The following is a 15,218-nucleotide window of genomic DNA, read 5'->3' as shown; positions in this document are numbered from 1 at the left end:
CCTGTGTCACTTGACATGGCCTTATGTTTCTTGACAACTGTGTTGTTAGGCAATTTTATTCCATATAGATATCACACAATGCATGCATGTACTTGAACCCAAATGGCAGTAATATCACTGAAAGAGCTCTGCTCTTTCAGGGTCCTTGTCATGTATGTAGTCTTTCTGATATAGACATTTGTATTCCACGTGTTAATTGTAGTGCAAACTTCTGAGTGACATGAGACAAGTACTTTGAAAGCTGGGAAGATGACGGCTTAGACCGAGTTGAAATGACTGTTACTCAGATTTAAACGGGAATTCTATTATTATTATTATTATTATTTGTAGTCTAAGCAGTCACCTCTTGGCACTTCCTTTCCTTTTGTTATTTAGGGATGAAAATAATGAAATTATATGCCTTTTGTGTCCACAGGAAAAGTAAATTCTGTCAAGATTTAGTTACTATATATTTAACTAGGCTGAGGATACAGCCTTCATCTGGTTGTTGGGAATTGAATTTAGGACGTCTGTTCACTCTGGCCAGCCCCGCTGGCTCAGTCCCTGCTGTCTCCAGCCTAAAGATTTTTTGTTTTTATAATTTTTTATTATTATAAATAAACTGTCTTCAGATACACCAGAAGGGGGTGTCAGATCTCATTACGGGTGAGCCACCATGTGGTTGCTGGGATTTGAACTCAGGACCTTTAGAAGAACAGTCAGTGCTCTTACCCGCTGAGCCATCTCGCCAGCCCAGATATAGCGTTATTGAGGTAAAAACATTGGTCTCCAGGAGTTCCAAGTTGCACAGAAAGCCTGTTGTTGGTGATGTGGGCCTTAGTGTGGGCATGTACCCAATTAGTGAAGTGGAATTGTCACTTCCTCTGTGGTGTGAGATGTGCTGCCTGTTCATTTGTTGAAAGGGACTTGGGACATTTCTCTTTTTCTTACTAACTCTTGTGTGTCACTGTGTGTCTGTCATGTAATGTGAGGCCCATCATGGATCTTTCATCATGCATATACACATGAATTTTCCATAATTGTAAAGGCTTAACTTGAACAGACTTTAGGTAAGAATTTCTGTTTTAGATTAGGGGAAATATCAAGTACATTATATATGTATAAAATCGTGAGAGGACAAATAAATTAAGACTTAAAAATGAACCCCTGTTTTAGATAGTTTTTTGAGATAGGGTTTCATGTAGTCCAGTCTGGCCTTGAACTCACACCACTATGTAGGTTGGACTTTTATTTATTTAATTGAAAATAATTTTTTAATATTTATTTTATTTGAGTGTTCTCTCTGCATGTATACCTGCATACCAGAAGAGGGTAGCACATCCCAGTATAAATGGTTGTGAGCCACCATGTGGTGGATGGGAATTGAACTCAGGACCTCTGGAAGAGCAGCCAGTGCTCTTGCCACTGAGCCATCTCTCCAGCCCCCTAAAGAAATTTTTTTTTATTTCACTTTTTGTGTGTGGGGTTAAGGATGTGTGTGCATGTGTGCATGTTCATATATGTGTATGTATAAGTACACTGACAATCTCAGAGGTGGTCCTCTGGTGCCTCCTACTGTTTGAGGTAGTCTCTTGTTAGCCTATGTTATGTAGGCCTGGGTAGCTATACCCTCCTGAGTCTTTCTTATCAGTGATGGGATTACAGATACACAGCACCAGCACCTGCTAGCCTTTTATGTAGTGTCTGGGGAATCTGAACCCAGGTCTTTATGAGGCAAGCATTTTACCAGTAAAACTAGTAGGGCTAGTTTTACCCTAGCCGGACATTGATCCGCCTACTCCTATCTCCATCTCCCCAGGGTGGGATTACAGGTGCACAACATCAAGTCTGCTTTAGGATTTTACTGTTCATTTCTTTTTCTTTTCCTTCCTTCCTTCCTTCCTTCCTTCCTTCCTTCCTTCCTTCCTTCCTTCCTTCCTTCCTTTCTTCTTTTTTCTTTTTCTTTTTCTTTTTGGTTTTTTGAGACAGGGTTTCTCTGTGTAGCCCTGGCTGTCCTGGAACTCACTCTGTAGACCAGGCTGGCCTCAAACTCAGAAATCCGTCTGCCTCTGCCTCCGCCTCTCAAGTGCTGGGATTAAAGGCATGTGCCACCACTGCCTGGCGTTCATTTTCAATCTACTTGAGTTTTGCCTTTTCTTTTTTTCCTCTTATAAAAAATTGTAACACTTGTTTGGTGCATGTGTGGAAGTCAGAGGACAACTTACAGGAGATAATTTTTTCCTTCTCAGATGAGTCCTGGGATCCAATTCAGGTCATCTGGCTTGGCAGAAGTACCAAACTTTGCTTTTAGCAATCAATCAATCAATCAATCAATCAATTTGTTTGTTTGTTTTTGAAACAAGGTTTCTCTGTGTAGCTCTGGCTGTCCTGGAAATCACTTTGTAGACCTGCCTCTGCTGGCACTAAAGGCCTGTGCTACCACTGGCTCAATCAAATAATTTGAATGTCCTGCCTTAGGACTTAGATTGTGTGTGTGTGTGTGTGTGTGTGTGTGTGTGTGTGTGTGTGTGTGTGAGTGTGAGTGTGTGTGTGTGTGTGTGTGAGAGAGAGAGAGAGAGAGAGAGAGAGAGAGAGAGAGAGAGAAGAATCATTCTTTTCCTAAAAGTTCTGGGAAATACAGGATTCAAATAAAGATTCAATAGGAACGGCTTGGGTTTCCATTTTATATTAAATGCATCAATATGTTGAGTTTTAAGCACTATGAAAGAAACAGATCTGCTTTTTCTCCCCCTTTCCTCTTTTTTTCTCTCCAATTTTTCCTTTCTTCCTCCCCAAGGTTGGTCTGTCTCATGTATCCTCAATTGGTCTGGGAATCCTGAACTTTCTGCCTCCATCAAGTTCTGGGATTAGAGGCATGCAGCACCTTAATGGTAAAGACATATTTTATATTCTTTAGGAACTTGATGTGAGAAATCTTCTGATCTTTAAAAAAGGAATGACTTATTTTCGTGTGTATGAATGTTTGCCTGCACGTATGCAGGTACGACAAGTGCAGTGCTTGAAGAGGTCAGACGAGGGCCCTGGCTCCCCTGGAACTGGAGTTACAGATGGTTGTGAGCTGCCATGTCATGGGTGCTGGGAATTGATCCCTGTCTTTTGGAAGACCAACCAGTGTTCTTAACCTCCGTGCCATTTCTCCAGTCACAGATTCTAGATTAATTTTAGGTTAGTTGTCAAGAGGGTAGTTAGGTTGCTGCTAGGCTGGTAATATGAAGGGAGTTTGTGCTTTTATGCCTCTGTCTTACTGGGGAGGATTTTCATGCGATTTCGGTTGACATGGAGTTGTGAGAGGCCCTCTTGAGGGCTGACTTTCCTGAGGACACTGTGCTGAATTAGGACTTTTCTGCAGATGGAAGAGCTAGAGCAAGACCTGTTGCTGCAGCCATGGGCGTGGTTACAACTTGCAGAGAACTCACTCTTAGCCAAGGCTTCTATCACCAAGCATGGTTATGCCTTGCTGATTTCGGATCTTCAACAGGTGTGGCATGAACAGGTGGACACTTTGGTGGTCAGCCAGCGAGCCAAGGTAAGAATGTCAGTGTGAAGGGAAGTATCACTGTGAAGTGGCGTGCTGGCCTTAGGACATTAACATCAGCCAACTGGCTAGCTGTACATTGGCAGGGAAGGCTGGATTGGTTTGAAGCAAGCATAGGTTCAACATCCTTATCATAAAGATTCAAACTCTGAAATGCTCAAAATATGAAACTTTTCACATCCTCAAAACTCAAGCACTCCAAAAGTTTTAGATTTTGGATCATTTCAGATTTTGGATTTTGGGGATAGAGTTGTGCAACTGGTAAAAATCAATGCATGTATTCCAAAGTCCAAGGAACTCAGAAGTCTGAAACATTCTGAGAGAGGAGTGGAGAGGGAGAGAGGGGTTGATTCTGCACAGACAATAATGCATTATGTCAGCTGTGTGTGTGTGTGTGTGTGTGTGTGTGTGTGTATGTATGTGTATAGGCCCACAGGGATCTTGCCCAGGATAGAACTGTCTGCGCAGGCTAGTTGATCTTTGCGACTCTTGTTGTCTTCATTCTGCCATAATGCTTCCCCTTTGCCTTGTCCTCTCTTCCCCATTCCCAGCTGTCTCCATGGTTCCCTTTTGCTCCCCACTGTCTTCATGGGCCCCCTTTGCTCCCTACTTTGTTCATGGCTACCTTTGCCCCCCTTTGAGGCATTTTTCCTCACCCCCACTCTGTACTACTGTCCTACCTAGGAGCTGAACAAGCGCCTCACTGCCCCCCCTGCAGCTTTTCTCTGTCACCTGGATGAAGTGCTTCGCCCGCTGTTTGAAGGTTCTGCTCACCAGGATGCTGCCCACCCCAGCAAAGCCACTTTCTCCTGTGATCGAGGAGAGGAGGTACTGATTCTGCGGGTGCAGAGTGAGCTCTCTGGTCTTCCCTTCAATTGGCATTTCCACTGTATTCCAGCCTGTTCTTCACTGGTAAGTGCAATTTAGATATGGGGTACTGGTGGGGATCCAAGCTACTTCTGGTAAAGATCTGGGTGCCCTTGTATTTCTTGTAAACCTTGTTTGAAATTCTTTTATAATAATAATAATAATAATAAAATAGTCTCCCCAACTATACAGGAAGCTAAGGAGATTCATGACTGATATAGTCTTGTTTTGCAAAGGGAACAGGGTTTGGATCTGCATACTTTATTTGGTGACTTCATCCAATATTATTATTTTAATAACAGGGTCTCAAGTATGCCAGGCTATGCTAGTATGACCTTATCCTTTTACCTGAGTGTTAGGATTACAGATACACCAGCCTGCTCAGTTTATGCAGTACTCATACAGCAGTGGAGGGTTGAACCCAGGGCAAGCACTTTACCAACTGGAGTAAGTCTATCCCTGGCTTTTCTTGATTTTTTTTTTTTTTTTTTTTGAGACAGGGTTTCAGTGCAGCCCTGACAGAGATCTGCCTGCTCTGCCTCTGGTAAATGTTGTCACCATGCACACTTTTCTTGATTTTTTTTTTTTTAGAGTTATATTATAAAGCCTTTGAACTTGAAGCAATCCTCCTGTGTCAACTTCCAACTGGTCTATGTAGCAAGTTCTAGGACAGCAAAAGTTATATAATAGCAAGACCCTGTCTCAAAAACAAAACAAAACAAAACAAAACAAAACAAAAAAGCCAACCAAGGAACCAAAAAGCAAGTTTTGAAATTGAAAGCTGGGCATGACTATACATATCTGTAATCATAGCACTAGGGAGATGGAGACAGGAGGACCATGAGTTCAAAACCATCCTCAGCTACATAGTGAGTTTGAGTGTAGCTTGGGCTACATGATACTCTGTCTCAAAAACCAATGAATTGCTAAGTATGGTGATAAATGCCTTTAGTCCCAGCACTGAGGAGGCAGAGGCAGGCTGATCTCAAGTCCAGCCTGGTAAACATAGAGAGTTCCAGGAAAAAAAAAAAAAAAGAAGAAGAAGAAAAAGAAGAAAAAGAAAAAGAAAAGCTGACTTTGACTTTGGACTTAGTATGTCTGGTTTGAATCCCATCTAGCCCAGCAGTGGTAGCCCACACCTCTAATCTCTGTGAGTTTGAGGCCAGCCTGGTCTATAGAGTGAAATCCAGGACAACTAGAGTTTTACACAAAGGAGCCCTGTCTTCAGAAGAAAAAAAAAAAAGCCTAAAAAACAAGAACAACAAAAACCAAACTTAACTAGAAGCCTCAAATTTCCTCCAAATATCCACTGTAGCTGATGGGAATGGAGTAAAGGGACACTGTCAGTTTGGAGAATAATCCGTGTGTGTGTGTGCAAGAATGGTAGAGTATGTGGAGAGGCCAGATGTCAACATCAGGTGTCCCCCTCCCAAGGTCTCTTTGTGTGGCTGTGGCTGTCCTGGAACTCACTAGGTAGACCACGCTGGGGTTTAAGGCATGCACCACCACTGCCCAGGTGTCTTCGGTAGTGACTTCTCTATAGTGTTTTTTGAGACAGAGTCTTACAAAACCTGGAGCTTGTTCATTTGGCTAGACTGGCTGGCCACCAAGCTCCAGAAATACTCCTGTCTGCTTCACTAGTGTAGGAAAGCAGGTGTTCACCACTTTTTATGTGGGTGCTGGAGCCTCAGACTCAGGTCCTCATGATTGTGTGACAAACACTTTACTGACTAAACTATCTCTCCTGCCTCCCAATTTTTTAAAGTCATTCTTTTCTATAGATATTTACTTAGGAATAATAGAAAACAGCCTGGAGATGGTAGCACATGTCTTTAATCCCAGCTCTCGGGAAGCAGAGGCAGGTCGATCTCTGTGAGTTCAAGGCCAGCCTGCTCTACAGAGCTAGTTTCTAGAAAGCCAAGGGTACACAGAGAAACTCTGTTTTAAGAAAAAAAAAAAGAATGATGGAAATATAGCCAGGTATAATGGTACATGCCTGTAATTCCAGTACTCGTAGGTTGAGGCAGGGAGAGTGCAAGTTTGGGGGCAGCTTAGGCTATATGGTGAGTTCTAGGCCAGCCAGAGCTCCACAGTGAGACCCAGTATCACAGAACAAGGAACAAGTCTCCTAGCTCCCCTTTCCACATAGATCTGCTCACACATTTCTTCCCAAAGGCTTTGTTTGTTTTACTTTTACTTTATTTTATGTATATGGGTGTTTTGCCTGCATATGTGTCTATGCACCACATGTGTGCCTGGTGCCTGCAGAGGCCAGAAGAGGTCATCAGACCCCCTGGACCTGGAGTTCCGGATGGCTGTGAGGTGCTATGTGGGTATTTGGAGACTGAATGTACCCAGTTCTTCTGAAGAGCAAATGTTGCTCGTAACTGCTGAGCCACCTCTTCCAGCCCTGCTGTCTTAGTTTCCAAGAATTTAAGAAAGTTATAGGATATTCACAATATATATTTAAAAGGGAACACATTTTCTTTTCTTTTCTTTTCTTTTCTTTTCTTTTCTTTCTTTTCTTTTTTTTTTCTTTTTTTCTTTTTCTTTTTTTTTGGTTTTTCGAGACAGGGTTTCTCTGTGTAGCCCTGGCTGTCCTGGAACTCACTTTGTAGACCAGGCTGGCCTCGAACTCAGAAATCCGCCTGCCTCTGCCTCCCGAGTGCTGGGATTAAAGGCGTGCGCCACCACGCCCGGCTGCGGGAACACATTTTCATAATCAACAAATACTATTTGTTGTATTCAGTAGCACTCAGTGATCAGAGTGTTCTGCTAGAAGTGTGGGGCTCAGGTTGGCCACAGAACAATCTGCAAAGGTATTTTCTAGTTCCCACTTAAGATGTAGTGTACCTGAAGCACTGTAGGCTGTGTGATCATTTGGCATCAATGATCACATTGTGATGCTTACACACATCCACTATGGGGAACAAAGAACTGGTTTGTTTTTAAATACTTTATTTGTAATTATATGTATTTCTGTGTGGGAGTTTGTGTACATGAGAGGCAGATGTTGGATCTCTTGGGCCTGGAATAACAGGTGCTGCAAGTCTCAAACCAAAGTGGGTGCTGACACCCAAACCTGTGTCCTGTGGAAGAGCTGTTTCTCCAGCCCAGCAAAGAACTTCTTGAGAGACTGTTTACTGGTGTTTATTTATGTATTTTCGTCTGGAACTTTGCGAAGCTGTACTTGAGTGCTAGAATTACTCATTCATCCCAGGTTTGTTTGTGGTTCTGGGGATCAAACCCAGGACCTCACGCTTGGTGGGCATGTGCTCTACCACTGAGCTATACCCTAAGGATGGGCTCTACTGTTGCCAAGGCAACTGACCACAAGTTTTCCAAGTAGTGGTGACTACAGGTGTGCCTCACTGTGACTGATTTTTATGAAGAAATTGCCAAGGCCCATCCACAGGTCCTGCTGGGTAGTATAGCAACAATATGTTGACTTTAATTGAATTTCTTGTGAAATCTTCCATCCTACTTTAGATGGAAGATTTTTTAATTTTTCACTGTCATTCAAAACCTGTGATTTTTTTTCCTAGGTGACAGCAGAGGGCACTGTTTCCTCAGTGATGCTTGTTCTGGCATCTAACCATGTGGACCACTTTTGAGAATTCCTAGCAATAGCCAGTCTCTTCATGTATTAGATAGTCCTACAAATTCAGAACAGTGTGAAAGTTGTGGGGACACGGCTCTTCTGAAGGTTAACGGGCTCTAGTATTTCCTTCTTTAAAAGTCAGAGTATGTAGGGGGTGTAGCTCAGTGTTGGAGCACTTGTTTAGCATGGGCTGTGATCAGCCCCAGCTCTGGGGTGGAGAGCAATAAACAACACTTGAACAATGATAAAAAATGTTGAAGGAAAGGGAAAGGAGAAGCTAATTCTTTAGTGCGGTCTTCCAGCTAAGGAGCTGTCCTGTGAAAGAAGCTTCAGTGTTTAGAGAGGATGAGGTTTGGTTGGCTACAGGGAGACGTGTGATATACCCCAAGTAGATGCTGACATGCAAACTTACATCCTCTGGACAAGCTGTCTCTCCAGCCCAGCAAAGGACTTCGTGAGAGATAGATAGAACAATTGGTTACCAAGTATATTTTAAGTTCAGATTAAGTTCTTATCATTAAAGGAAGAAGACTTATCCCAGGGAAACCCTGGGGCTGCAGGGAAGGAGCTAGAGCTGGTAGACACTATCAGGGCTGTAGGCGGCCACTATTTCAGGCGGGTGTGTGTGTCTGTGAGGTCATGCGGTTGGAAGCTTTGTTACTCATTCTTGTGATAGTTTTCATTTACTTTTTTTTGAATGGGTAATTCATGCCAAAGGCAAGCATTTCAAGCAGCATCTAAAGGTGTACAGTCTAGGAAACAACAAGCAGGCTTTCTGTCTACGCTCTGTTTTCCTTCTAAAGCAATTACTGAGATCAACCTTCTGTTTATTCACCCCCCACCCCCACATTTTCTTTTTTTTTTTTTGAGGCAGAGTCTTATATAGTGCAGGCCATCCTCACAATCATGTAGCCGAGAACCTTTAAACCTAGTCCTTCGGCCCCCACCTCCCTAGCCCTGGGATTACAGGTGTGTGACCTGGTCCCCTGTGTTCGAGATTGAGACAAGCATTCTCCGGATCCTTGTAGGCACATCCTTGGCCTTCTCTTCTTTTTTCCTTAATAGCATGTTACTTAGTAGCTGGGCTCAAGTTCAAAACCCATCTGCCTTGTTTCCCACATGCTGAGATTACAAATATGAACCACCACACCTTGTTATTAACTCTGGGAACATAAGAGTTCTTAATTCTTGGTAGGAATTGTGAAATATATAAGGCTTTGGGTGTCTGCTTCATGATTCTGCACCTGTCTGCACTGTGACAGCTCTCTCTTCATTGCTCCCTCTTTCCTATTGGCTGTTCTTTCCAGTATCTAATATAACTCTTTTCCTGCTTTTAAATGCTTTTGTTAGGCTTATTTATTTAATTTTATGTATATGAGCATTTTGCCTGCCTATATGTATGTGCATCACATGCATGCCTGGTGCCTAAAGAGGCCAGAAGGGCATCAGATCTCCTGGAGTTACAGATGGTTGTGAGCCGCCATGTGAGTGCTGGGGTCTAAACCTGGGTCTTTTGCAAGAGCAGCATCTCCCCTGCCCCTGTGCTTGTGAGACTAAGCTTTTTGAGACTAAGTTTCACTGTGTGGCTCAGACTGTCCTCAAACTTGTGATCTTCCTGCTCCTGCCTCCCTTTTTGCTGAGGTTACAGGTATGCATCTAATATAATTCTTGATATTTTTGTATTTTGAGATTTGTCACCCTTTGGTTGTTTATGATTCCCAGGGGTCATATCCCCAAGTTTCTTAGTAGTAGGAAGAACACAAGTTTTGGAACAAGCAGACAAATTTACAATCAACCCTACTACCTTTACATTATTCAGAATATTACCTTGAATTAGTATAGATTTTTTTTTATGACTCAGCTTCTCCATCTGTCAAATACAAGACAGTTCTGCGCTTATGATTAAATCTGAGGACACTGTAGGATTGTGGTGGGGCGTGGGAGACAATGGCCAACATGCCCTTCCTTCAAGGAAGGCCGAGCTCATGTGAGATGCTGGCAGAGCTGACCCTGGAGCCAGTCTCCTGATCCCCATTCTGTGATGGTTTCACTGGACTGTCTGATAGGATGTGATATCTGGGCCAGCTCCTTCCTTCCTGGGGCTCTTAAGTGTTCTATAGGAAGTCAGAAGATTTAAGGGTGGGATTAGAAGTGTTCCCCCTTCTAGGGAAGAGTGGCAACCTCTGTTGTACCCATCACACTTCCTGGCCTATCATGGAGCTCTTCAAAAGCAGATGCCTCAGAGCCTCATTTCCAGTGGGCACAGGCTGCATTGGCTTGTGATGGAATGTTTTCGTATTTTGCTTTCCTTGAATGAAAGGGGGTGTCCCAGACCTAAAGCACTGCATAGTTTGTTGTTGTTGTTGTGCCTTTGGAGGTACACTGATCTTTCCATATGGTTGTGTGCCTTTTATTTTTTATTTTTATACTAGTCTTTTTATGGTCATTAATACATATTTTGGGGACTTCTAACCAGCATTCATCTAAACTTGAAAACAGAAAAAGGCTCTCAGGCCTAAGAGAAATCATTTTTAATGTTCATGTAGTTTTGAAATTAATTATAGCTCAGGAATTCAGAGTGGTGTGAAATTATTTGAGAAGTTGAACTACCTCCTGATTAGAAACTCCTTTTTGTATATAGATATTGAAGTCCAATAGATCATGCAGTTGCCTGAGGCCAGTATCCTATTTCAATAGACATGGTGTTGGTTAAGAACTACTCCTCACCATGTTTCATGATGTTATATTTAGTACCTCAAAGGTGGTACCCCTCCCCCCCAGCCCACCGTGGTGAGAGGCTGGTTATTAACGTTAGAAGTTTCTGTTATTTGAGGGATGCCACCAAATGGCCACTGTGGCTGCTTGGTTAGCAATGATAATTATGTTCAGTTCAGTCCATCAAACCTCTGTTGGCTTGCATACAATTATTCGACTGTTTTTCTAATCTACCTTGACCAGGACCAAACTTATCAAAACTATTTCTAGAGCATAGAGTTTTAATCACTGTATTGAGTTAATTATTATGTGTGTGCATGAGTGTATAATGTGCATGTGGAGATTGGATGACAGCTTGCAGGAATCAGTTCTTCTACCACATGGGTCTGGAGGACTGAACTCAGGTCACCAAGCTTGGCAGCTTGCTGAGCTATCTCACAGGTCAGGAGTTCTGAGCAATACTTCTTGGAGGCCTAAGTCCTTTCTGAGGACCTGGGATAGGACTCAGTACCAGGTTGGCATGTGCCAGGTGACCAAAAATAAAGTTATCTACAGCTAGACTTGACTCTGGTTTTCCATCCTGTGCCAGGACGCCTAGACTTTTTTGGATTGTGGTACAAGAAGCTGCTGCCGTTATCTGCCCACCCAGATCTCCACAGCTAGCCTTTTTTCTTTTCTGACATAGAAAAGTCTTTTCCTTAGATTCTGAGCTACATCACTAGCATTGCTTTTAGTTGTCTCTAGAAACTTAATGGACAGTGAGGACACAGGTGCCTGGAGAATCATCACCTGGGATTCTGACCAGGTGACTCTGCACAGCACCTCTGATGGCACACTTGTCACCTTTTCCTTATTTCAGTCCTGCCTTGGGGTATCCTGTCTAAAGTGTTCCCTTTTTAGATCTAGCCAGGGATGAGCATTCTATGGCCAGCAGGCTAAATCTGGCCTGCTGCCTGCATTTGTAGAGTTATATTGGAGCAAGGCCATCTCGTTTGTTCACATACTGTCTGTGGCTGCTTTCGCGTGCCACAACAGCGAAGTTGAGTGGTTGCAGCAGAGACTCTGTGGGCCACAAAGCTGAGAATATTATCTGCTTACTGAGAAAGCTTGTTGACCCCTGATCTAGGGCATCTCTTTTGCTTAGTGTCTTTTTTTAGGTCATGCCCTTGGTGCTGATGACATCCTCTAGCCACAGGCTAATGGACACCGTGCATAGGTGATTTATGTGACTCTATATAGCTATATATCATTGTATGAGTTCTCAGTGGAGCTGAACTGTAACAAAGCTGTACCTGCATCCTTCTGTGTGGAGTGGGCTCAGTAACTGGCTGGCTTATTTTTTTTTATTATTATCTTACAATAATTTTAAGTTCTGCTGTATATTTTGAGACTAGGTTAAAACCCTGACCTCTTATCAGCCCTGAAATGGCTCTTAATAAATACCTAGGTAGAGTTTGCTGGCTTTCTGTCTCCTACTGTTTTTTGTTTTCTTTTTTCTCCTGCTGGTGTACTGTTAAAGCCACCTCCCTCTCATGAGGATTCCTTGGATCTTCTGCTCTTCTCTCTGTTGAGAGTTGAGTTAGCACTTTCCTCTTCTCAACAAGACCATTCTTTTAGTTTTTCTTAGTTATTTTTAATATTTTTTAATCTTTGTATTTGTATGGGTGTTTTGCCTGCATGTATGTTTGTGCACAATGTGTATGTATGGCTTATGGAAGCCAGAAGAGAATGCCTGGTCCTTTGATCTGGAGTTACAGACAGTTGTCAGTTATCATGTTGGCTCTGTGAATAGAACCCATGTCTTCAGGAAGAGCAGCCCATGTTCTTAACCACTGAACAGTCTCTCCAGCTCCTATATCAGTGGTTCTCAACCTGTGGGTTGTGACCCCCTTGCATATCAGGCCTCATGCATATCAGATATTTATCCTTTTTTTTATCCACATACCCTCAATCCTCCCCTTGAGAGCCTAGGGCTCTGTGGATGTGCATATCAGATATTTATATTAATAACAATAGCATAACAGTTGATAACAGTAGCAAAATTGCAATTATGAAGTAGCAATGAAATAATTTTATAGTCAGGGGGTCACCACAACATGAGGAACTGTATTAAAGGGTTGTAGCCTTAGGAAAGTGGAGAAACACTGCCCTACCTCTTTTTCTTTAAATCAGAACTGTATATTTTTCTGTCCATTTATATTCTTGTTTTATCCTTCCCATTCCATATCTGTACCACAAAGAAAATCTCTGAGTCTCTTTAATATGTAAATTTAATATTGTATTTGTGTTTATGTTCATATATATGAATTGCTTGTCTATGAAATTGTAAGTTCCTGTGAAAATGTTTATTATTGAGCATGTTTCTTCTAGTAGCTCATGCAGTGTTTGGTAGTACCTTGTGAGTACCTGTTGGCGGCTAATTGAGGGCTCTTCTTCGTCAAAGGTCTCTCAGCATTTGATTCATCCTCTGATGGGTGTGAGCCTGGCACTGCAGAGTCATGTGAAGGAGCTAGCAGCATTGCTTCGGATGAAGGACCTTGAGATCCAGGCTTACCAGGAGAGTGGGGCTGTGCTGAGCCGAAGTAAGAGGGCATTGTCAGAGGAATGGGTGGGGAGGCCAAGAGTCTTAGAAAAGAGGAATTTAATTTGTATTAAGGATATTTCTTGAGTTGGAGATGTGAATGAGTTGGTAGCGTGCTTGCTTAGCATACACCAACTTCTGGGTTTGAAACTTAGAACTGCATAAGTGGGAGTGTTGGCATAGCATATGATCACAGATCAAGACGTAGAGGCACTCAAGTAGAGGCAGGACATTATCCTTGGTGACACAGCAAGTTCAAAGCTAGCCTGGAGTACATTAGACCTTGTCTCAAACCAAACCAAACCAAACCAAACCAAACCAAACCAAACCAAACCAAACCCCCAAACAATAACATTTTCTCTTCCTAGATAGAAACTCTAACAGCTGGGGACTTTATACTAGATGTCCCCTCTGTCTGCCTTAGGTAGCTGTCTGGGGCCCTTGTGGCCAGTAAAATCCACAACCAGGTCCAGACATGTCCTAGGCAGTGATGAAGAAAGACTTTGGAAAGGGGCCGACAACTCTTCAGAATCATACAGCAGAATGTGGGCTCCAGGGCCGAGACGCCCCTGTAACTCTAGTTTTAGAATAAAAGTTCTTTGCAACCTTTGTGTTGTGACAGGGCAATCTTCTAGAGTAAATGATGCACTGAACTATTGTTGCTGATTGTCCTCAGTCTTCTCCCTTTGTTTATCCACATACCCTCCACCCTCCTCTTGAGGGCCTAGGGCTCTGTGGATGTCAGATCTCTGACGTCCTTCCCTAGAAGCCCCACTTTCCTATCATCTGGTCAGTGTAAAGCTTATCCTTAGGCTCATGTTCCTTTCTCTATCTCTTCTTAATTACAGGTCGATTGAAGACAGAGCCATTTGAAGAAAATTCTTTCTTGGAACAGTTTATGGTAGAGGTAGGGTATTTGTTGTTTCCTTTCTCCTTCTATAAATTTGGGCAGAGTGCCTGGGTGGCAACCTGCATTTTGGGCGTTAGGTGGCTTGTGTGGTTGGAAAGCCCTTTGCCTGAAAAAGTTGCTTGTGGAAAGTTTGATGAAGTTTGAGATGTGTGTAGAGAAGGTGGGGGAAAGAGTGAAGAAGGTGAAAGTGGGCTTTTCCTACTTGACATCTCTGTTTAGGTGCCATGTGGGTGTCCTTAGCTGTGGAAAGGTCAGCTGGTCAGTGTTCACTTGTGCTTGCTGAGATCTGGATTAGTAGGAGGGGTCATTTGTTGTCTGGTGCCTTTAGCATCTAGCAATAGAGGAAGGTGTAAAAGCTCAAGGCTACCATTCGGGGACTGTCTTGTGGGCATAGCAGGCTGTGGAAAATCACAGTGTTTATACAAAGGGACTGGCACAGGAATGAATGGGGAGTAGATAATTGTGGCCTGTCAGAAGCTTCTGCCTAGGCTTCCCTTCTAAGGATTGAGCTTGGCCAAAAGGAATATTCACTGGATGCCAAACAGTGGGAGTGTTAATAATAGTGACCTTTGATAATACCAGTCAATATTGGTCTTTCCCTTCTCGACTCTTCTGGAACTTGTTGGTTATGTGGGTAGTACCTTAGTATTGTTGCTCCATTTTAAAACTGTACATGTTAGTTACCCACACTACTACTTAAGGATGAAAGTAGACAATGTCTTTGTAATACTAGGTATGGATTGCTCATATTTCTGTCTTGCCATCTAGACTAATAACAAGCTTTTTATGGCAAAGCTTTTATGTCTTATACTTTTTCTTAATGGGAAAGTTAGCATTTTTCCCCCTCAGGGAGGGGCATAAAGTGAGTGTGCTTGATTGAGAAGCTTCTGTTCTTCCTCTGAACATTGGCTGAGCTCTCAGATCCAGACTCTTAAGAGAAACTGTGAGCTGGGTGCTCTGTCCTTGTACTGGAAAACTAATGCTTTGCAGGAGGAGTCACACATGCAGT

General features: G+C 42.8%; 1 protein-coding gene across 1 annotated transcript in view; it reads left to right on the top strand.

The window, feature by feature from the left end:
• Nhej1 (non-homologous end joining factor 1) overlaps positions 1 to 15,218 on the top strand; it is an 89,700-nt gene that overhangs the window by 1,359 nt on the left and 73,123 nt on the right. Inside the window, exons 2-6 of the mRNA XM_029539058.1 lie at positions 2,777 to 2,870; positions 3,350 to 3,526; positions 4,220 to 4,447; positions 13,162 to 13,300; positions 14,148 to 14,206. Coding sequence (XP_029394918.1) covers positions 2,868 to 2,870; positions 3,350 to 3,526; positions 4,220 to 4,447; positions 13,162 to 13,300; positions 14,148 to 14,206 — 606 coding nt within the window. The 5' untranslated portion in view covers positions 2,777 to 2,867. The remainder of the gene's footprint in view (positions 1 to 2,776; positions 2,871 to 3,349; positions 3,527 to 4,219; positions 4,448 to 13,161; positions 13,301 to 14,147; positions 14,207 to 15,218) is intronic.

This window comes from Mus pahari, chromosome 5, assembly GCF_900095145.1.
Source record: "Mus pahari chromosome 5, PAHARI_EIJ_v1.1, whole genome shotgun sequence".
NCBI lineage: Eukaryota > Metazoa > Chordata > Mammalia > Rodentia > Muridae > Mus > Mus pahari.
The sequence above is the reverse complement of the archived record's forward strand: the minus strand, read 5'-3'. Positions and strand labels throughout refer to the sequence as shown.